Genomic DNA, 22,912 nt, shown 5'->3' with positions numbered 1-22,912 from the left:
TCTTATACTGCTAAATTAGGGACGACTAGCGCAGATAGCCCTCGAGTAGCTTTGTGCGAAATTCAAAAACAAACAATCTAAACTTATACATTTGTAAAACGATAACTTCTATTTTGCAACATGAATCTCACTTTAAGCTTTTTCCAACTAAAAGTATTATCAATCTGTGTGTTTAATTATCTTATTACTATTCATGAATCAGAATTAGCGTTATTTTGTGTTCCTTCTATTAAACTGGACTTAAGAGTCAGTTATACACCATCACAATATATCCTCCCAGTGGCACAGTAGTACGCTTGCGGACTTACAACGCTAGAAATCGGGTTTAGATACCCGTGGTGGGCAGATAACAGGTAGCCCTTTGTGTAGCTTTGTGCTTAACTACAAACAAAACGTCAAGAAATATACTAGTTTTGTTTACGTATAAAGTATTGTAATGTAAATACAATGAAAACACAAGTATTTTTCTGTACAATAAAAATTTTACTTCATAGATGTGTTGGTGTTTCCTGTTAAAATTAATTTAACAAATACAGGAGCGATTACTCTTCCTTTATCGTTTCTTTGATTTCATCGGTTTTAATGTGTTGACAATCTTTGTTTCTTTCCGTGTGTTTGTTTGTTTGTTTTGGAATTTCGCACAAAGCTACTCGAGGGCTATCTGTGCTAGCCGTCCCTAATTTAGCAGTGTAAGACTAGAGGGAAGGCAGCTAGTCATCACCACCTACCGCCAACTCTTGGGCTACTCTTTTACCAACGAATAGTGGGATTGACCGTCACATTATAACGCCCCCACGGCTGGGAGGGCGAGCATGTTTGCGCGAGTCGGGCGCGAACCCTCGACCCTCAGATTACGAAGCGCACGCCTTAACGCGCTAGGCCATGCCGGGCCCGAAACGTAAGTTGAGATATTTTTCAAACTATTAAGTCTATGTAAATCTTATATTGTGCCATTTGACTTATCTCGATACTTGATAAATCATGACTATTATGCTTGTTAAAATGAGTTACATTCATACTTTAACAAAGATGTTACCTGAAGGGTTTCATACACTTATGTATATATTAGAACGTCTGAATTTTTTTCCAACGAAAATTTATAGAATAAAATATCTGATTAGTGAGAGGTCTTCTTTTTCTTATATTAAATACGCTAAATCTTGTTGCTGTGTGCTTTGCAACATTGCTTTTCTAAACAAGTCCACAAGCCAGTATTTGTGTTCTACCTATGGAATAGTAAACAACGTCATTTATTTGATATACTTACATTTCTATAGCTTATCTCATAAGTTTCGTTGTTCAGCAGCTTGCTGTCTTCAATGGCATGCTTACAAGGGAGGCTTTGACTCTTGCCTTCGTGAGTATCAATGGCGCACTGTTTATAGTACCATGGTAGAGGCCACTGGTCACTAAGACCAGCGACTGAAGACACACTTACATCGACACCACTGAAATCAATAGGACTATTCAGTTGTTCATAGCTTTCCTGGGCAACATACTGTATAAATATACATAAGTTTTGGTATTAGTGTACGAGCATAAAAGTGATAAAAATTACCGAGGTCAAAATTTTGAGAGAAAATACACCTTTTTCATAAACCTGCCAAACAATGAAATGTGTAGAACTTCGGATTTAAAATTATAAACATAACATTTTATAGAAATAAGGGATCAATGATAGTGCAGAATACAAACAACTAGTTTTTATGTGTCTAGTAAGTAAAGTTATATTACATCTTTTCTTTTGTATTAATTTCGTTAATAGTACTCATTAAAATGTTTACTACATATATATATATACTTTAATAATGTTGTATCACAAGGAAAATTATTTTGCCTTATTAGCTTAGTGTATGAATTTAGGACTAGCCTAAATCTCTTAAAGCCATCTGAGGATCCTGAGATATTTTTGGGATTATAGCCGAAAATATTGATATCAGCGAGTGTACTCAGCTGGTCATTCAGTTCCAATTGTTAGAAGCTTTTGTTTTATTACGATGTATGGTCATAATTAAGTCAGCTTATTAACTAATTACACTATTCATTATATTAATTTCTAGTTCTAGCTCATGTAGGCGGTTTAAGTTGATCGGAAGTTACTGATAATTTCACATCAATAATAGTTCTAGATGTCATAAAATATTCGCTTGAGACAAATTTTTTCATACTAAAACTGAAAGTAATGTAGTGACATCTTTATAGTGTTCCCAATAAACTCCAGCGTGTTTCAAGGGAGTTTTATTAATATGTCAATCATGATCGCCGTCTGAATGTCCACTCACGACTAGTAAACAAACAGCTAATGCATATTGCAAATCCTAGGAAAATATTCCATTTAGAGGTAACATGTGTGTGTTGCGCCATATATCAAGTGGTTGGAATTAACCTTCATATTAATTCAGTCTAACCGAATAAATTTTGATTTTACTCTAAACTGAACGATTGAAGGAAAATATAAGTTAAATGAAGTTATTGAAGAAATCTAAGGAGCAAAACAATCCGTGGTATAGTTTTAACCATTGTCAGGTTACCTACCGTTTATTTATTTTTCAGTGTAGACAGCCATTCCTCCTTCTTTGTTTAACACATGTTTCAGAAGAAAACACAGAAACAACTAAACAAATATACAAACGTTAACACAGCTGTACCTCTTACTAAATATTTTAAAACAAAATATAATACTACTATTAATAAAACGCTTACATCAACATGGATATCTCCATCTGCGGAACACTGTTTTCCCCAGCCTATCTCAAACTTTGAGTTAACCGTTTGTCCTCGGGTATAACTTGGATCCAAATAGAATTCATTAGGTCTAGGGGGATAGACGGTGACACCATTTACGCATACCTGAAAAGGGATAAAAGACATGTGCAACAAATCGAACATTCCTATGATTTATGATGATATAAAAGCTCATAAAGCAGTATTCTATTAGCAGTGTATTAAATAAAACTGGTTTGAGAAAAGCACGTACTTCTTCATAAACAAACATTGAATTTTCTTTCACAGTCTACTTCCTATGATAGTCACTAACGCTTTAAGTTAGCTTTTAGATTGATTCATACAAAACTAAATATCAACATATTTTTAAACAAATCTGTGGGAAGTTGCTACTAAAGAAATTCTATCTAACAGATAAAAAGGCTTTCACTCATCTTCCATGTGCTGAGTTGAAGGTCACATTAACCGATTTTTCCTACAGCCTACAAACTACACAGAACAACTCAAGTTTATGATAACGTGTCCTACAAAATATGAAACCTTAATTATATAACTGTATCAAAATACAGAGAAAAATTCAATGTGGAGTAACGTAACATTACCAGATAATCAATGTGGAGTAACGTAACATTACAAGATAATCAATGTGGAGTAACGTAACATTACAAGATAACAGAGCCAGTATGAAACTGATAAAATAACCTAAACTAAAAGAATAATGCAATTTTTTTCATTGAAAATTAGACCAACAAAAGCAGTTACAATAAAGGTGACGTTTTCTGACGTGTAACATTGAATGAATAGTCAGCACGTTTATAAATCATGTAGCATACGACAAGAATATCTTAAATATTTTGGATTAAGGAAAAACCAAACCTCGTATGGTGGTGACGCGAATAGTTCAAAGGGAGAAATTTGCAGATGTGCTCTGGTCCAGGTCTTGCTCCAGTCGATCCTGTGAGCGTATGTGAATTCAAAAACGCTAGCTACGGGAACTGTACTCTTCCCTTCAAATATAACAATCACGGTATCACAAATGGTTGCATGCAGTGTGCTTGCTGGGGTAACACTGGGCTTGTAGGATTTCCAGAGAGGATGAACTTTAGATAACATCGTATGGATGCTGTCCTCCAAAGAGGGGATAGAGTAAGCGGATCCATAAATGGATTTGTAAGCTCTCTTCAGGCTTGCTTCAGGGAAATGAGACGAGTACTGGGTGTATTCCTGAGATTGATACTGTTTGTATATAGATTCCCTGTCGTAACCAGTGACGACTTTCGTTCCGTATTCTGTACGGTTGTAATACGCAGTAGCTTTAAACTGCAAAATAATAATACACATACATACATATAATCAGATATTTATTGTTGTAATGTTGTTTTACACAGAACAGGTGAAGACAAACAAAAGTTCATTTAAGAAATTCGTAATGTTGTTAAAGTACTGATTTATCGTATGACACTTTTATCATAAATATTGAAACCTAAACAGATAACTTGTAATACATTTATAATAAACACCGAAACATAAAATATAGTTTGTAACATATTTATCATATAAACAGAAATCTAAAGGAATACCTTATAGCACATTTACCATAAATACCAATAACCTTAAACTATACTTTATAACAAATTTAGCATAAACACCAAAACCTTAGAAGATATTTTGTGACACGTTTATCACAAACACCGAAACCTTGAAAGATACCTTATGACACATCAAACATAAATACAGAAAATTAAACAAATGCCCTTGTGGCACCTAACATAAACACGACAATCAGAGTAAATCACCAAAAATGTCAAAAATATTTTGACAGCTCAAACGGCTGGTTTGGGTTCACAAAAAAAAAATGAACCTGACGATGACCGAAGAAGGTCGAAACGTTTTTCGCTCCTCCACATAAAAAAAAATCTCAACGCAAACCAGCCGTTTTTATATATATATTTCTCTACAAGTGGGTTTTTTGTCATCACTGGTATTTTGATTGCTCTTCATCAATTCGTTCATATAAAAAATGATTCCAAATCAGAGCGGGTGTTTTGACTGTATTCTAATGTGTTGAAGCTCCAACACCAACGCTAAGAAAGTAAAGCATTTTCTAATCTGTTTATTTAATTTTTTCATATGAAATCTCAATTGCTGTTTATGTATTTTAATACATTTTCACATTTGTTAAGGAGAAGCAATTATATAAAGCTCTACTCTGTTAACTGAATAATCTATTTAAATATCTATCATTGTAATAATGTGTTCTTCAAGTTGGCATGCTATTGTATTTCAAACACATGGCTTATCGTCTTACTGTTTGTTTATTTGTTCGCTTTAGAGCAAAGCCACACTGAGGTATCTGATGTGTCCACTTCTGGGAAACAACCCCCAAAGTTTAGTGTTGTAAGCCTGTAAACTTACTGCACTCCTACAGGGGGACTACCTATTTATGTAAAAAAAAAACTGTCCAAATTCTCTGTATACTACACACGAAAGACTTATGTTCCTTACAGCGATCGCGTCAAATGAGCACTTTTCATAGAGGGTTTCAGTTAATCTGACATGCCTAATGCGTTAGGACCAATAGCTTGTTCTAAAATGGGGATATATTTGTATGTTTTGAGTGTCAGTGAGTTGTAGTTTGAATAACCATCATTTCAGTGCGAAAACAGAAACAATAACTAGTACAAACATACAGATTATTGTTGAAACTTTTTAAAAAGAAAAGAGAGAAGGAGAAAATATAACCATTAACCTTAGAAATACAGATGGATTTATACGTCACGTATTCTTAAAGTATTTATACACCTTGTTGATTGTGGGTTTATAAGTTTGTTGTTCATCCTGTTTCTAATAATATAGGAGTTGCAAAACAAATTGTAATTAGAAAAAAACAACAAGAAATATAGTATTGCTATTGGCCCACTAATTACTTGTCAGTTCTTATAACATCTGATGTAAACAGTATTGTAATTAATCCCAACAATTATTGGTCAATTCCTTACAGAGACGTATGTAAACAATGTTGTAATTAACCTCTGTAATTAATGGCCTATTCCCTACATTGAATGATAAAAAGGTAAAAGATAAAATAATTCAATATGATAGTATACGCGGATACCACCAGCAATGAATAGTATATAAACAAGTCAGCAATTTAAGGGTTAACTTCAATTAACGGATCCCATTAAGGACACGACTTTGTTCACTTTCTTTATTTGTTAGAGAAATAGTTCAGGCAGGTCTTTATCTTATTACCTTCTTAGACTTCTAGTGTAATTTTAACACACTTCAAGGGTTAACAATAGCTCCATATTCCGACTGTATGGACGAAGATATGAGTTCCAAGTACTAACAATATTGTGCATATATATACTAGAAATGGAAATACGATGTGTCTAATAAAGTCATCTTCAAGAAGATAATTAAGTGAAGATTGAGTAACTATTCTTTTCAGATAATGAAACCTTTTCCAATTTCTCCCTCTCTGGAGTGTGATTTTAATGTCTGCCTACGTCACTTAACTTTGAACTTTTTTTCAGTAAGAAATTTCATAATATGGATATTAACTAAAAGACCTCATATATGTAACAAAAATTAGGTACTCTGTAAATGTGTTTTCATATTCTTCTTAACTTCTAAATTTCGGATTCAAAGACAATGGCCTATAAAAATAACAAGTCAGATGTATCTTTTGTCATTCACATATCACTGTTCAAGAGGCCTTTCGTACAATACCAGAACTCATCACTATTACTTATCTAAGCTTGAAATTTTATAGAATAAACAATAACTACATATTTTATAATCAATATTTATATTTACTCAGAAATAACGAAATGTAACATTTAGTTACAGAGATTCAAGAGAGTTGCCACGAATTTAATGAAACAATTAGCTATTGTTTCGTAGACTATTTTATCTTCATGTGACTTTTACCTCTGTGATAGGGTTATGGTGGTCTTGATGAACCCATACTGAAAATTCTCGGTATCTTTTACCGGGGTTAACGATAGTTTCAATTAGGCCAGCCAACAACCCCTTTTGTGTGGAAGTGGGGCTCCAATAGAACGGTGTATCTGACCAGATGGTTTCTGCTACTCCTTGTATATGGAACTTCAATCCAAGTACTTCTATGCCGTACTCACGATCATACTAGAGTAAACAAATAAAATCAAGTTTTATGTCTTAAAGTTAAAGCTGAAAATAATAATCTTATAAAGAATGTGACTGTATATATATACTTATTAACCATATTTCAACGTCATCGTTGAGAAAATCAGTCTGATACGTATCAACTTATTCCTTAGATATATTTGTATCTGTTTTTATATTTTATGTACAAATTGTGTTTACGTGAATTTTGTTTTTCATCTGTAGACATATTTTAACAATAAACTAAGTTGCTGCTGTTGAGTGTCATTTTGCTTACCTTCAGAGGAACTGGTAATGTTCGAATAGGAATATAATCACCTAAGAAGTGCTCGTGAACTGGTACTGCAACAACGGATCTCCTTATGAATGTTCCAGCATCACTCTTGTGATGGAAAATCTTGTTCGCCTTCGGCGTGACAGATATACTCACAGTGGAATAAGGTTTCACCACTACAAAACTGACATCTATCGGTAGAGTAACGTGGCTTTGCTGGTACACAGTCACTCCGTGCATGGTGTGTTCCGTAGGGTTAACGATGATTCCGGAAGCATGGCAGGAGGAGTAAATACTAAGTGAACGTAAGAAATAAATGATTAAAAAGTGGAAACAGTACTCACGCTTTAAAGGGACAATCTTAAAGCGCTTCCAATCTAACCTTTCGCTGATAGTACCGTAATAATTAATTATAACGATGTTAATTGCATTTCTCATTGAACATCTTTTAACAGCATGCCTTGCACTCACTGAGGTGTGGCCCAATACGGACCACAGTACCATAATCGCCTTGTACAACATGTTAATGCAAGCAAAGCTATTGGTAAGCTCTAACAAAATGTTAAATGCAGTGTTTCACAACGAACAATGCGTGGTTAAAATCACATTGTTATGTGTTCCTCTAAAGTATAGTATCTGTTTAAAATGATTGTAATTTTATATTGTTGATCAAATAAATATCGCATTTATTGCAACATTTGGTGTAAAACATAAAGATTCGGGTAACTTACGTCGGCTGTATGTGACTTGAAATCTTCAAGACGTCAGGAAGTAATCCAGAAGACGCAGGTGCTATTTCTATTCGAGCATTCTTAACGTGGACAGATAAAATTATTGGATTTCGGTGGGAAATGAGCAACGGTAAACCAATTTCAGAAGGAACGACTTTGTACATGCCCGATGGTGTGATCATTTTCACATAACGATAGCTCACTCCACTATTCAGTTTATCCCACATATATCTAAGCCACTCGTAAGCTACAAAATATTGAAACGTTTTCTTTTAGAAACAGAATGCTGAACCTTTTTCAGTCAAGTAGTAGCTATCTAGCTGATGTTGTAGCATTTGGTTTTAGGTACTTAAATCCTAAAGTAGTAACCCCCACACCACTTGCCTATATACATACACAGAAAAGTTTCTAGATTTCTTTGAGTGACTCAAACAGTTTAATAACATAAGCAAAATACATTACACAAACAAATAAAAGACGTATCACAAAAAACTGTTCGCGAAATCGTAAAACATTTTGGGATAACGAATATTTTGGAGTATGTACATCAATTTACTATCACTTTATGCGTATGTGGGAGGCGGGGGGGTCGTCACAGCTTGAAATATCTTCGAGGGGGACTGACAGCAGATTAATTACAGAACTCATGAATTGGAGGATAATCAGAATTTGCGATATTATGTAAAGCAAAATCTGCTGTTACAGAATAGTTTTACCCGAAGTGAATGGTCATGAAATATAAATATTTAAAGCAGCCTCAACCCCGTGTTCATTTAGGAGCTTAACTAAATGACTAATAATCAGGTGCCGCTTTTAGGTAAGAATATAATTGTATGCTTCTAACAAAAATACTGTTTTGCGAAAACTAAACCATTATAAATTCTACTTATCCTTTAATTGTTTTGTGAAGTTTATAATTAAGTGCTATTGTTACACGAAACTGATACTTAGACACATAGTGATGTCAGCTACAGAGATTACAGTTTTATATATTAGCCCTTAAGCTTACTAGTTTAATTAATTAACATACAAAGTAGCATTACTTGAATTCAGTTGGTTCGTCTCAACTTCTTTAGTTGTATTGATTTTTTCTTAATACATACTTTTAGACAGATACTACTCTGATTAGTTTAATTAATTAACATTCAAATTAGCATTACTTGAATTCAGTTGGTTTATCTCAACTCCTTCAGTTTTATGGATTTCATCTTAATAACATACATTTAATTAGATATTACTCTGATTAGTTTCATTAATTATTTAATAAAACAAAATCAATTGAAAAAATTTGAAAGTCGAGGAATTAGGTAACATTACCTGATTCTAATATTTCTATGACATATCTCGTATCGAGTTCTAAGTATGATGTTCTGTCAAACAGTTTGTAGAAGAATGTTGCTATGAATTCCTCTGGCTCTCTGACTTCCAGATTAATTTTTTCTTTCCACCTCTGAATCTCCTCGTGAATTACATCTCTTCGAGGGTAAGTAGAGTATAAATTTGACAATATGTCAGAGTTATTTAGAATATTAAACAATTGATCCAAGCCCTTGGAAGCGAATCCAATCTAGAGCAAACAATATGTAACTTCTTTATGCGATACGAGAAAGTATTTATTGTTTACATAAAACAAATCACATAAAAGAAAAAAAGAATTTCGCCCATAAATGCAAAGAAAAAATGATTAAATATATCTTCCGTTTTAAATTGCTTTAATATAAGCAGAAATTTCACTTGAATAGTGAATCCATTTTGTTTTTAATCTTAGCTAACCAGTTGGATCGTTATTTAGTAATGTGTGTGTTTGTGTTTTTCGTATAGCAAAGCCACACAGGGCTATCTGCTCAGCCCACCGAGGGGAATTGAACCCCTGATTTTAGCGTTGTAAATCCGAAGACATACCGCTGTACTAGAGGGGGGCTATTTAGTAATGGCTTTGTTATCCCAACTAAGACATTTAACATAAAAGCAAGTTAAGGAGTGATATTTTGAGACCCAGGAATTTTTCAGATTATATTTCAAAATTCTTAGCGTGAAAACTATATTTATTTTCGAAAATCACGTACCTCGATTGGTATATCAATAAAAGGGCCTGTGTTATGTAACGCTGCTAGATATCCCGAACGAGGCCAGAATGAAACGTTGCTTCGGATGGACTCATACAGAAACTGAAACCCATAGTCATGTGAAGCTGTTGCAACGACAACAAAAAGACAGCAAGTTAATAATCTGTATAATAGTAGAGAGTATATAGTAAAGTCAGTTAACACATCTTTAACTGGTCTGGGGTGAATTACATCAGAATAGCTGCTAGAAAACCTTTAATTGGTCTGTGGTGAACTACATCATTGTCTAGTTATTAAAAAACCTTCTACTGAGTCTGTGGTGAACTACACCAGTATAGTTAGTAGAAAACCTTTAACTGGTCTTTGGTGAACTACATCGATATAGTTACTAGAAAGCCTTCAACTGATTTGTTGTGAACTGCGCTAGAACTATTACTAGAACAGGCTCAACAATGTGTGAAGAACTACGTCAGTAGAGTTACAATAATAGCTTCAAATGAATTGTAACAAATTGCATTAGTATAATTACAATAACAGCTTTAACTGATGTTTGATGAATTGTGACAATAGGTTCCTAAAAATCGTTTGACGTTTCTCCAAATAAACATTATTATTCATTTTCTGAAACACAAAAAATCAATCATGGCCATGAAATCTTTTTGTTTGTCGTATTTTATATTTTAATATGTTGGATAAAACAAGGAAAAAACGTATTATTTATCAGTTTTTATTCAACATTTAGACACTTATTATTCAAAAATGTGTAAATTCACATATATACGACATAAATGTGGTGTCTAAAATACTTACCGTCGTAAATGTCTGTTTGGTAAAAGTGTGAATACTGTATTCCCAGTTCCACAGGTCTAATGGAACCCACCACATATCGAATATTCTGAGCCCTAATAGCATTAAAATTATATTTAAAGTTATTTTTAATTTAAAATATAATATAACATACAAAACAGTCATTAAGATCATTTTCTCATCGTGAAAACAAAGAAGACTCTTTTGTTAGTTAAAAGTCCAAGGGTATCTTACCTTTTAAATTAGGCTTATATACTTGTTTTCAAATTCAAGCTAATAATTTTCCTTCACGTTATTTTTACTTCTACTAAAAACGTAATTTATTTGTAAACATTGAAATAATTGAATAGTTAAATAAGTTGATATTTTTGTGTTTTCTTTTGTTTTTTATTGAAAAACTGAGTAACATTACAATACTAAATAATAATGTAGTAATATAATTACATTTATTTTTACAGTAAAAATATATCATATACTTTTATTTTATTGCACATGAGTTATAACAACTAGTAGCATACGATCAATTATTTCTATTTTTTAATATTTTTATGGAATAAAATAGTAGGAAAAGAATATAAAGAATTGTATGGAAATAGAACAGAAAATCAAATGGCTAGATTGCTTTCTGCGCTTCGTTTACAATGGTTCATCAAACTAGAAATCTTCAACCACCAAAAATAAGCTCAAAACAGAAGCGTAGGATATAAACGTTTTGGCTATTAAGTTTTATAATAAGGTAAATTCGTATTTAAGTTGTTGTAGCATAAGTACTGTACATATCCTAGTTTCCTCTATGCATAGTGAACATTTGATGTAATGCTTTAATATAATGTTAGGTTTGGAAAGTACCTAACGAAGAAAAACTTTAAGGGTACAAAACAATCGTCTTTTGAAGTTTGAAAGTTTCTAAAGTGAAACTGAAATTCACTGAAATGCAGACCATTGACTGTACCCTAATTTAGCTACATAAACTGTTACATTTAGAGGCTTAGCTCTGTCATTTCATCAGTCTTTTTCTTATATCATAGTCCTTGAGCGATGCCAATAGGCTTGATAGTTTATAATCCGTTTAATGTCATATATCTTCCAACCAAAATTTTGTGTATAAAAATAAACAAATAGATTTTTCCTGGAGTCCAATCGTCCAGTGTTTACAACAATTGTTGACACCTTGACTTACCACCAGTTAGTCAGACAATAATATAAATTAAACATGCTTATAATAATTATTATAATAGACTTACAATTCCTGATAGCAGGGAAAGGTTGAATTGCTCATCGTCACTAGGGCTGTGTACACGAAACTGCTAACTTGTTTGTTCTCTTCTCCCCATAACTCAGACACCACTCGCTCTAGTAGATAAATAGGTGGCTTGCTGTACAAAATGACTGAAAAAGCAGCTATCCTAATCTCATAAGGTTCTTCAGGGTTGAAGTATATAGGCAACATTAAGGGCAAGACCTATAAAAATGAAATCCAAAAAGTCTTAGAAGCCAATGTATCATAGAAATTTTTTAAAGCTGGTAGACAATATATATATATGTGTGTGTAATTTCTTGTTTCTTGTAAATAAAAACCAAAAACGCTGCACCAATTGAAAGGTTGGGTAGTTCTTGAGAGTTATAATACATAGTTTAGATAATTGGTTGGGGCCCTTTATATTAGTATAATTTGTCAACTGGATTACTAATTAGTGTCTTACCACCATAATGGGGGCTGGAAAGCCAACTATAGGAAGTAAGTTTATTTAACCTATTTAAGTATTAATACCTTATTATTATTTACTTTGGAAAGCAGTCATCTCCTCACAAATGTCTATAATTTCGTGTAGTATTTTTATCATTTTTGGGGCTTATTTTAATTTGTAACAAATTTAAAAAGTCATGATATATACATATATATATATGTATATATTTAAAAAAAGAGTGTGACGACAATAAGTTTCGTCATGTGACTTGAAGGAATGACATCAAAGTTGACAACCAAACTGGTAACTACATTTATAACACTGGAAAGAATTTTACAGAAATTTTCCATTTATTAGTTAGGTTGGCCATGTATTCTGTTTTACCCACCATCATGTCCGAAGTTGAACATCCAAATATCTATTTATAAGTTAGGTGTGTCACGTATTCTGTTTTACCCATCATCATGTCCTAAGTTGAACATCCAAATATCCATTTATTAGTTAGGTCACGTATTTTGTTTTACTCACCATCATGTCCCAAATTGAACAAAAACGCGTCCTACATAACTAACGAATATTTGCTGTAAAATTATGATCAATGGTATTAGTGTAGCTACCAGATGGACTAACAGTTTTGACTTCATTCCTTTAAGTCGCACAGCCCTTGCTTTTTTGACCACAACTTTCTTTACACCTACGGTGTTTTTTATTAGATCCTGATAAACCTACATCTGTGATTGATTCTAGGCTTAACTAACGTGTAATGTATTTACAGCTGACCATAATATTGGTAATATTTAATAGCACAAATATGAGTTTCTTGTCATTTGACTGATTTTTTGTTGTTGTTGTCAGTATTAGCATGCATATGATCAGTTTTATGATCACTGTTTGTATAATAAAACATTTTTGGTAGAGTTTTGTTTAACATTTGAGCTGTTTGTGGTTTATATATCAGTTTTTATGAAATAGATGTACCTTTGTTATACACGTATTTAACGAGGTAAAAACCCTTTTCTAATGTTAGCACTAAGCATGTACACATGTTAAAACTACAAATAAATAGAGCATAACATTTAAGAGAGCCCAGTGGTAGTAGTTTCTCAAGTCGATGCTGTTTAAGTACAGTACTGTTCGTCGGTAGATTTGTAAAAGTGAATAAATTAAAGCGCCCCTGATCTTGAACTAGTGTTTCTTTGTGTGTTTTCTTACAGCAAAGCCACATCGGGCTATCTGCTGAGTCCACAGAAGGGAATTGAACCCCTGATTTTAGCCTTGTAAGTCCATAGACTTACCGTTGTACCAGCAGGGAACAATCGCAAATTACCTAACCAAGCTTCGTATCTGGTTTAATTAAGTTAGGGAAAAACTTAACCATGAGCTAAGGTCTAATTAGTACTTACAGTAATAGTTCAACATACAAAAGTACGTACATAATGTGTTCACTCTTGAAAATACGTGACTGAGGACTGAAAGTTGAATTAAAAGTAATAACATAACAATTAACCTTCAGTACACATAACATAACAATTAACCTTCAGTACACATAACATAACAAATAACCTTCAGTACACATAACCACTTTCGATACACTTTGTTTTTTATTTTTTCATAAATAATAAGTTTTATAACGATACATTTTTAATACACATTTTATTCTAACGTACAAAAGTATACGCGTGATGAGCGAGTTTATCAGAAAAATAAATATCTGATGGCATTTGATAAATCTTTCGATTATCATATTTTCATACAAAATAACAAAAATAAGAAATTAATGAAGGCTTAATGTTAAGCATAATGCCTAATTCACTTATACAGCTTTCATTGTTATAACATTATAACTACTTACGACAAATAATTCTACGTTTCATCGTATTAACTCCATGATATTTAAGACGAGACAATCCTTTAACAGAAATTGTGTGATAATTTCCTAACCGTCTCACTAAGGCGAATTTCTTACCTCTCTAGGGTGTGTGTGGATTATATGGTGGAGTGCGTAAATGGTCACCTGGCGTAGAAAATTCCAAGTGGCTTCAGGGTTTGATTCATTTATATGTAAAGACTGGCTTCTTGGAGACTTGTAGATGAGGTATGGTTTCAGATAGGACAGAATACTCGGATGGGTGATGTGAGACAAAAGCTCTATATAGGTTATCTTTTTGTAAAACTCTCGTGTTGATTCCAGAAGATAAGCTACTTTCTGATAAATGAAGGAAAAAAGTTTGACTTAAAACACTGTGGACAACGTGAAATATTTCATTCAAATACTTCCTTTTACATAGAAGAAACTGTGTTCCATTAGTTATATGTATAGTTCTATAAACGCGGTGAATACATTTATTGCATTATGAGAAAGGTTTTATTATAATTTTTAACGTTTTGCATTCATTGTACTATTTTATACAGTTGACAATTCGGAACAAGACAGTTTTATGAAGGTATTTGATTCGTTTCATTACGGGCCTTCTAGGAAAACATTAATACTTTGAATTTAGTTTTAATTTAAAGAAACTATCAAGATAACAAATGTCCAGCACATCTCAGTAAACTATTTTCATAAATTAATCCTCTACCTTATTTGCACACAGAAATATCATTGTACATTTAAATACACGCATTGACTTGTAAAATAGAGCTAATTTGGAGATTAGGTTCTCATCGTCGTGAGACTTAAGATAGAAACCAGTAGCACAAGGAAATCTATCTAGTATATTGCACTTTATTATTTCAGTAATAATAAAAAACAACAAATAATATTCGTGTTTCGAATAGATACATGAAATTCACTGGAAGTACAGAATAACAATAAAAGATATCATATGCGTAAAATAAAAATATTTTAATTTATCTGACATGGTTTGGAAACTCCGAATTGTCCTCATCAGAGTCAGTAATACAAAACGTAACTTTAGACAAGATTAATGGAGTACAAGAATAGTTACTTCAGACATTTTTTTAGAAGTAATCATAGCTTTAAAGAAAGTATCATTTTACTTCTAACATTTTAAAGAACACTACTATTCTACAGTAACTTGCCTCGATGTAACGTATGGCATGTTGAGGACTACAAACAGCAGTATGGAACATAGTTTTGGCATGGCTTTGTTGTGGGCTAATTCCAAAGAAGGAGCTCACTTCAAGATCAGAATAATCATGTTTCACACTGTGTGGATAACTTGAAGGCCACGCCTTAGGAGTTAAACATGCTCGGTGAACCAATTTTCCGAAAGCAATAGATGCCGAAGAAAAAAGCGAGCGATGAGCCTGAACTTCTGGATTTTGAATCAGTGTCTGTAATGGATTATAAAATAAACTGAAGCTATAAAAGATATAATGCATTATTTGTTTGTTTTTTTAATTTCGCGCAAAGATACACGAGGGCTATGTGCGCTAGCCGTTCCTAATTTAGCAGTGTAAGACAGCTAGTCATCACCACCCACCTTGGGCTACTCTTTTATCAACGAATAGTGGGATTGATTGTCACATTATAACACCCCCACAGCTTAAAGGGCAAGCATGTTTGGTGCGACGGGGATTCGAAACCGCAACCCTCGGATTACGAGTCGAGCGCCTTAACAGCACCTGGCCATGTCGGGCCCATAATGCATCGTCATTGTTAATCAAAGCATTTAAAGAAACTAACTTGACAGTATTCATTCATTACAATTATTATGATAAGTTATTCTACAATATCCTTGGTATCATAAGATTTGAATTAGAAACTACAATGAAAGTTTGTGTGTTTGTTTGAAGTTAAGCACTTAGCTACACCAACACGGGTATCGAAATTTAGTTTCTAGCGTTTGGGTCCGCAGACATATCGCTGTGCCACCGAGAGACACAAGTGAAATAAACACATGTTAGAATCACGAAATAGTAGAAAAAACTACAACTGAGCCAAAATTATTGAATATATTTAATCAAAAAGTATTACCTTTAATTTAATAACATTAGGATGAACAAATGAGGTATTTTAATCATATGTATGTTTTGTATTATTATTTTAGCTAATAGGTTATTTTAATTGATACACTGATATACGACGGAACAGTTTCTTTCTCTCTCTATTAAACTTGGATAATATTAAGCTCTAGGAAATCACATATACTTGGTTTGTACTCACAAATATTTCATTAATTGTATGTTCAGATGGATAAACCACATTTTGAGGAATTCCTTCCACAAGTTCGCGAGCCTCGTTCACAGTGACTAATTTGTGTTCAATCAAGTAGACGATGATGTGAACTGCAGGGTTAGAACCACTCTGGGGAAGAGCGTCAAGTAACAGCTTCCTAACCGAGAACATAAACAACAAACAGGGTAGTACATAACCGAGAACAAAAACAACAAACAGGACAGCACATAACCGAGAACATAAACAACAAACAGGATAGTACATAACCGAGAACATAAACAACAAACAGGATAGCACATAACAGAGAGCATAAACAACAAACAGGACAGCACATAACCGAGAACAAAAACAACAAACAGGACAGCACGTAACCGAGAACATAAACAACAAACAGGATAGTACATAACCGAGAACATAAACAACAAACAGGATAGCACATAACAGAGAGCATAAACAACAAACAGGACAGCACATAACCGAGAACATAAACAACAAACAGGGTAGCACATAACAGAGAGCATAAACAACAAACAGGGTAGTACATAACCGAGAACAAAAACAACAAACAGGACAGCACATAACCGAGAACATAAACAACAAACAGGGGACAGCACATAACAGAGAGCATAAACAACAAACAGGGCAGCACATAACCGAGAACATAAACAATAAACAGTTCAGCACATAACAGAGAACATAAACAATAAACAGGACAGCACATAACCGAGAACATAAAAAATAAACAGGACAGCACATAACAGAGAGCATAAACAATAAACAGGACAGCACATAGCCGAGAACATAAACAATAAACAGGACAGCACATAGCCGAGAACATAAACAATAAACAGGACAGCATATAACAGAGAACATAAACAATAAACAGGACAGCACATAACAGAGAACATAAACAATAAACAGGACAGCACATAACAGAGAGCATAAACAATAAACAGGACAGCACATAACCGAGAACATAAACAATAAACAGGACAGCACATAACAGAGAACATAAACAACAAAGAGGACAGCACAAGCAGATATTGCCAAAACATTTTCTGTAAGATAAGTACATAAAAAAGTACTTAGGAATTAGGAATTTTTTACAATTTTCCTGTTAGTTAACAGTACTCACCGCCAACTCTTGGGTTACTCTTTTCTGACCGATTACGTGAATTTGGCCGTCACTTTTATACGCTCTCCTATTTTCAAAATTTCAAGCTCGAATTTGCGCTAATGTTTAATTAGAACCATGAACTTCTAAATTCATAGATCAACCTATCCAAACATCGAGTCTAGTCGGGTTTCTCCGGAAATGGAACGAATTTACAGTTATTATAATTTAAAATACTTTTACTATCTCTACTGTGTAGTTATCACACAGTGTAGGGTTACGTAGCCTGACATTCGTTGCAAAAATCTTATAGGATCACATTCGTGTTCAAATTAACGAAAACTAAATAAAAAAATATATTTAATTCATTCTTAATAGCTGAGTTAAAATTCGTTTCACAACACCTTACAAAATGATTTTAAATCCTCAGTTAAGAAAATGCTCTAAATATTCCAGGTATTAGCAGATGCAACGACATTGGGTGTTATCACTTACATATGAGTTTGAAGCGTCGACAGTTTAACGAAGTATATTCCCTTATTTTCAACAAGTCAGGTATCGAACTCGACACACAGAAGTATATCGAAACTTTTACAAGTCATCAAACTTCTAGGTTTGTAAGTAACAAAACAAAAACAAAAAAAACTCAAGGAATTGTCTAATTTATTCACTTTCGGATATAAATTTTATGTTTATACAAAAGAATGTAACATTATATGAATTCATGTCCTACCTCATAATTTGATGTTTTTCATATTCTCGTCTAGTGGCTGTCTCTGAAATGACTTCTTCAACAAGAGCCTTGATGTGGTGGAATGGCATGACGGATAGAGCATTAATCAAACCAATAACCTTGTAAGAAATACTTTCAGAATTAGATAGATCTTCTTTAGAGATATCGTCAGCAAGGCTTTCTAAAGTTTCTATGGCCGTATTTTTTACGTCGTCTAAGTTGATAGGGCTAAAGATGGACATAAAAGGGATGTCCAGCGATGAATTCGTTCCTAATTTGTATTCTTTTCTCGACTTTCTGTGTTTTAAGACTTTGCCAGTCCACGTAGACAGTTCAATGTTATCAGTAGGATGAGATACAATTTGCTGAGGCAAATGGAATGTAAGATTAGTAAGTGTGACTGACTGAAGCGTTTGGAATTTCGAAGATCCATAGGAAGATGGGGTAACTGATCTAAGTGTCAGGTTTAGGCTGTTGATTAAAGAAAGTTATAAGTTCAAATGTTTATATGTGTTTCTATGATAATCAAGGTAATACATAATTAACTCGTAAAATATTTTGAGTAACTGTAATATACACCCAACAAAGTGAAATACAGATTTCTGATCACACTGCTTAGTTATTTTTTATTGTTTATTTAAAATTATATAGAATGGGAAATTCATTAACCTCTGCAACATCTTTCTTACACATTGAGCATTTTGTCTAATTCTATGTAAGGAACGGTAAGCTAGCTATGAGTGCAGAAGAATGTCCGTGTGTGACCATACCTATTACATCTGCTCACGTGTTATTTAGTAAGTATGAATAAAGTTGTCGTCATAGAGATTTCAAGCTTTTTACGTTCTCATACACAGTCCTTTTAGAAGTAAAAAAATGCATGTTTTCTCATGAAACATAACTGAAGCAGTGATAATGTGATACATATATCTTTGAGTTTGACAAATATGCTGTAGCAACCATTCGACCCACTAAAGGAAAGGAGTTAGTTTTCACGCTTGTGATTGTTTGTTTCTTTTGTGGATTTAATGTAAAGCTAATAGAGCTAATTTTATCTAAGTTTAAAGTAACAGACTAGAGGGAAGACACTTAGTCAACAACATAAAACTAATAGAGCTAACCTTTCCTAAGTTTCAAGTAACAGACTAGAGGGAAGACACTTAGTCAACAACATAAAACTAATAGAGCTAACCTTTCCTAAGTTTCAAGTAACAGACTAGAGGGAAGACACTTAGTCAACAACATAAAACTAATAGAGCTAACCTTTCCTTAGTTTCAAGTAACAGACTAGAACAGTGGTCCTCAACCTCTTTTATGCCCCGCACTCCTAAAAAAATTTAATATGTTCTCGCACCCCTTACAGTAATTATTTATTTGAAAATAAAGGTAAAGGTGGCCAAAACAAATGTTATCTCGCACCCCCAAGGGGTGCGAGCACCTCTGGTTGGGAACCACTGCACTAGAGGGAAGACAGCTAGTCAACAGCAAAACTAATGGAGCTAACCTTTCCTAACTTTCAAGTAATAGACTAGAGGGAAGACACTTAGTCAACAACATAAAACTAATAGAGCTAACCTTTGCTAAGTTTCAAGTAATAGACTAGAGGGAAAACACTTTTGTCGGGTCGAATGATGAGATTTGAACGTTACTCTAATAACCAATCTGTGTCTCCAAAACGCAGAGTGATATTTCTCTCTCTTTTTTTTTCATCAACGGGACACGAATCTCTGGGTCTGGGCTGCGTCAAGCCTTTGAGTAACCATTAAACAATTTACTATGGAAAAAGTGTAATATCTCTAGGTCAGAAAAATGAAACTTTGGATGATGACGAGAACGTCGCTACCATTTAGAGTCAAAGTAAAGTGAAACCTTTTTATATAAGAAGTTTTATGACAAAAGTGTGTATATAATGTTGGTAAAAATAAATTTTTGAATAATTATTTGATGATTATCTCTTCACTGACATCTCTATAGTACTGAATTCTAGAAATTATTGCTTAACAACTGAGTAAGCAACTCTTAGTGTACTTAATTATTTATTGGTAGGATATTGAAACAAACACACGTGACTGTACTCTGGGCTTAGTCTCAATTTCGTCTTAATTAAATTGGAAATCTGATAATTCTAGATTAGAATGTTCAAGTTATGGTTGTTTTGTTAGAGATGTCCCCCAGATTCACACCGCTAGAACCCGGGTTTCGTTTCGATACTTGTGGCGGGCAGAGCACCGGTAGCCCATCGTGTAGCTTTGTACTTAATTTCAAACAAATAATCGTTTAGAGATAGATAACGTGTTTGCAATCCAAAATTATTCTTTAATTGTTTCAGTAATCACTTACGTGTGCACATTATCAGAAATCCCAGTTTATTAAAATCTGTTCAGTACTGATTAATGGACTTCTGCCACACAGTACAGGATTGTTTTGGTTTCTCTACACCAGAGGTCAGCCAGTCACAAACCCTTTTCACAAACTTCTTTACTCCCCAGTGTTTGTATTTTCACGAAACATTACAGAGGGGCATCCGGTATGTGTCTGTCATTGATATAAGTGTGTGGGTGGGTGTTTTCTTATAGCAAAGCCACATCGGGATAACTGCTGAGGTCACCGAGAGGAATCGAACCTCTGATTTTAGCGTTGTAAATCCATAGACTTACTGCTGTACCAGCGGAGGGCATCATTGATTTGAACTGACATTCAATAGAACCTTTATTTTTTCTGCTAGTAAGGAGCAACCAGCATCAGCTTTTGGACGAACCTTGTCCAGTCAAACAGTGAGATTTGACTGTCACTCCTCTAGCACTCCCACAGTCTCAAAGTGTAAAGAAAATATTTTTTTCCGAAACGGAATGTGAACAATGAACTCTTAGATTGACTAGATAAAATGCTCAACTGTTAAGGAATGTTGGAAATATCGCGAAAATTCACATGCTATAGAATTTTAGATAAATATCTTTAGTTTCCAGAACCTGATTTACTGTCGTATCGCTGTCTGGATTCATCAAAGTATACTGAAGTAGAAGAAAAGAGGTATGGCTTATGAAATTAAAGGTAATCTTCAATATCCGCGGCACTTGAATTTATTTAGGGAAATTTAAAGGGAATTAATCTATGAAACTTCACACTCTCATTTTTTACTAGATATATTTTTTGTGTTAATTCAGAGCCATTCTATTAGCTACTATGCCGCGGCTGAAACAAAATTTAAAGTAATGCATGAATTGCCAACTCTACAATTTATTGCAGTTATGTAAGGTTGTCAGTTTTATATTAAGTAATATTATTTTCACATTAATGATAAACACGTATACTTTACAGTAAATAATTTTTATATAATTTTACAGCACCAAAATAGCTGAGATACTTCAGTGTGGTCTCATTATATATAGAGTTAAAAGCAATTCAAATCATTCATTTATTCATACAAAATATTTATTTTCCTTTAACTGAAACACGAATATGATCTGACTATTTGTATGTAAAGTTTGTGAATTAATAGACAGTGGATTATATTGTAAAATAAATGTCTTATCAAAAATAGATGTATTTAAAATGCTGTTAAGAATTTCGTACTATAGTGTTATAATTTGTTTAAAAAATCTAATAATGAAAATAACTTTCAAAGTGTTTATTTTTTTAGAGAGCAAAGCCACTTGGAGCTATTTGCGATCTCCACGCAGAGAATCGAACCTAGAATTTTAGCCTTTTAGGTTTAAGCTGTCTCACTGGGGAACTGACTTTTACCATCAGATGTAGTGATGGTGATTGAGCAACCATTCATTGTCTCCCATTGTGGGACAATAATAAATTTTTGAATTTACATTGTTAAAATCAGGGTTTAGATTCCCCTTGGTAGACACAGCAGATAGCCCGATGTGACTTTGCTATGAGACAAACACATACTCAACTATTCATCATGTATGACTAAATATTTCAATCAATAGTACGTGGTGAAAGAACAACAACAAATCCGAAATATACATGAATCGACGCAGCTAAACTAACATTTAGAAATATAAAATTACCCCTCTTCTTTTATTGTTTTTATCTGAAATTTCACTTACAGAGAAAAGATCTCAAGTTCGTTTCCGTATGCAGGATATACAATCTTCCCATAATTGTAAATCTGCTGAATCGTCATGTTGCTAAACGTACCACTAACGTTGTACACCGTGTGAGAATAAGATTTGGCAAGAATACTGTCCTGTATAAATGAAAATGTAAACGAATATAAATAATATGGTAGAACATAGAATAAAAAATAAATCCACAAATATATGTCGTGCAAATAATAAAACACTAAAATTATTTTATTTTTCCAAAAGATATGCCCATGGTTTATTATTATAATATACTAACTAATTCAAATAGAATCTGAACTGTTTAAGGCACTGATCGCTTGTGAGGAATACAGATTGTTAACAAAGTTATCGATGTTTAATCTAGTTCAACTTAAAATCTGACTTCTCTGATTCCTTCAGTTAA

General features: G+C 33.4%; 1 protein-coding gene across 1 annotated transcript in view; it reads right to left on the bottom strand.

Annotated features, from left to right (window-relative positions):
• LOC143223991 (vitellogenin-2-like) overlaps window positions 1-22,912 on the bottom strand; it is a 28,304-nt gene that overhangs the window by 5,157 nt on the left and 235 nt on the right. The window contains exons 2-16 of the mRNA XM_076452456.1: window positions 22,492-22,631; window positions 18,428-18,898; window positions 16,569-16,737; window positions 15,482-15,736; window positions 14,406-14,645; window positions 11,996-12,213; window positions 10,755-10,846; window positions 9,945-10,069; window positions 9,196-9,445; window positions 7,879-8,125; window positions 7,151-7,442; window positions 6,658-6,873; window positions 3,601-4,044; window positions 2,704-2,850; window positions 1,268-1,498 (exon numbers count right to left, since the gene is read on the bottom strand). Coding sequence (XP_076308571.1) covers window positions 1,268-1,498; window positions 2,704-2,850; window positions 3,601-4,044; window positions 6,658-6,873; window positions 7,151-7,442; window positions 7,879-8,125; window positions 9,196-9,445; window positions 9,945-10,069; window positions 10,755-10,846; window positions 11,996-12,213; window positions 14,406-14,645; window positions 15,482-15,736; window positions 16,569-16,737; window positions 18,428-18,898; window positions 22,492-22,631 — 3,537 coding nt within the window. The remainder of the gene's footprint in view (window positions 1-1,267; window positions 1,499-2,703; window positions 2,851-3,600; window positions 4,045-6,657; window positions 6,874-7,150; window positions 7,443-7,878; window positions 8,126-9,195; window positions 9,446-9,944; window positions 10,070-10,754; window positions 10,847-11,995; window positions 12,214-14,405; window positions 14,646-15,481; window positions 15,737-16,568; window positions 16,738-18,427; window positions 18,899-22,491; window positions 22,632-22,912) is intronic.

The sequence above is a fragment of the Tachypleus tridentatus genome, chromosome 8 (assembly GCF_004210375.1).
Source record: "Tachypleus tridentatus isolate NWPU-2018 chromosome 8, ASM421037v1, whole genome shotgun sequence".
Taxonomy (NCBI): domain Eukaryota; kingdom Metazoa; phylum Arthropoda; class Merostomata; order Xiphosura; family Limulidae; genus Tachypleus; species Tachypleus tridentatus.
Note: the sequence above shows the minus strand (reverse complement) of the source record. Positions and strands in the feature narration are given on the sequence as shown.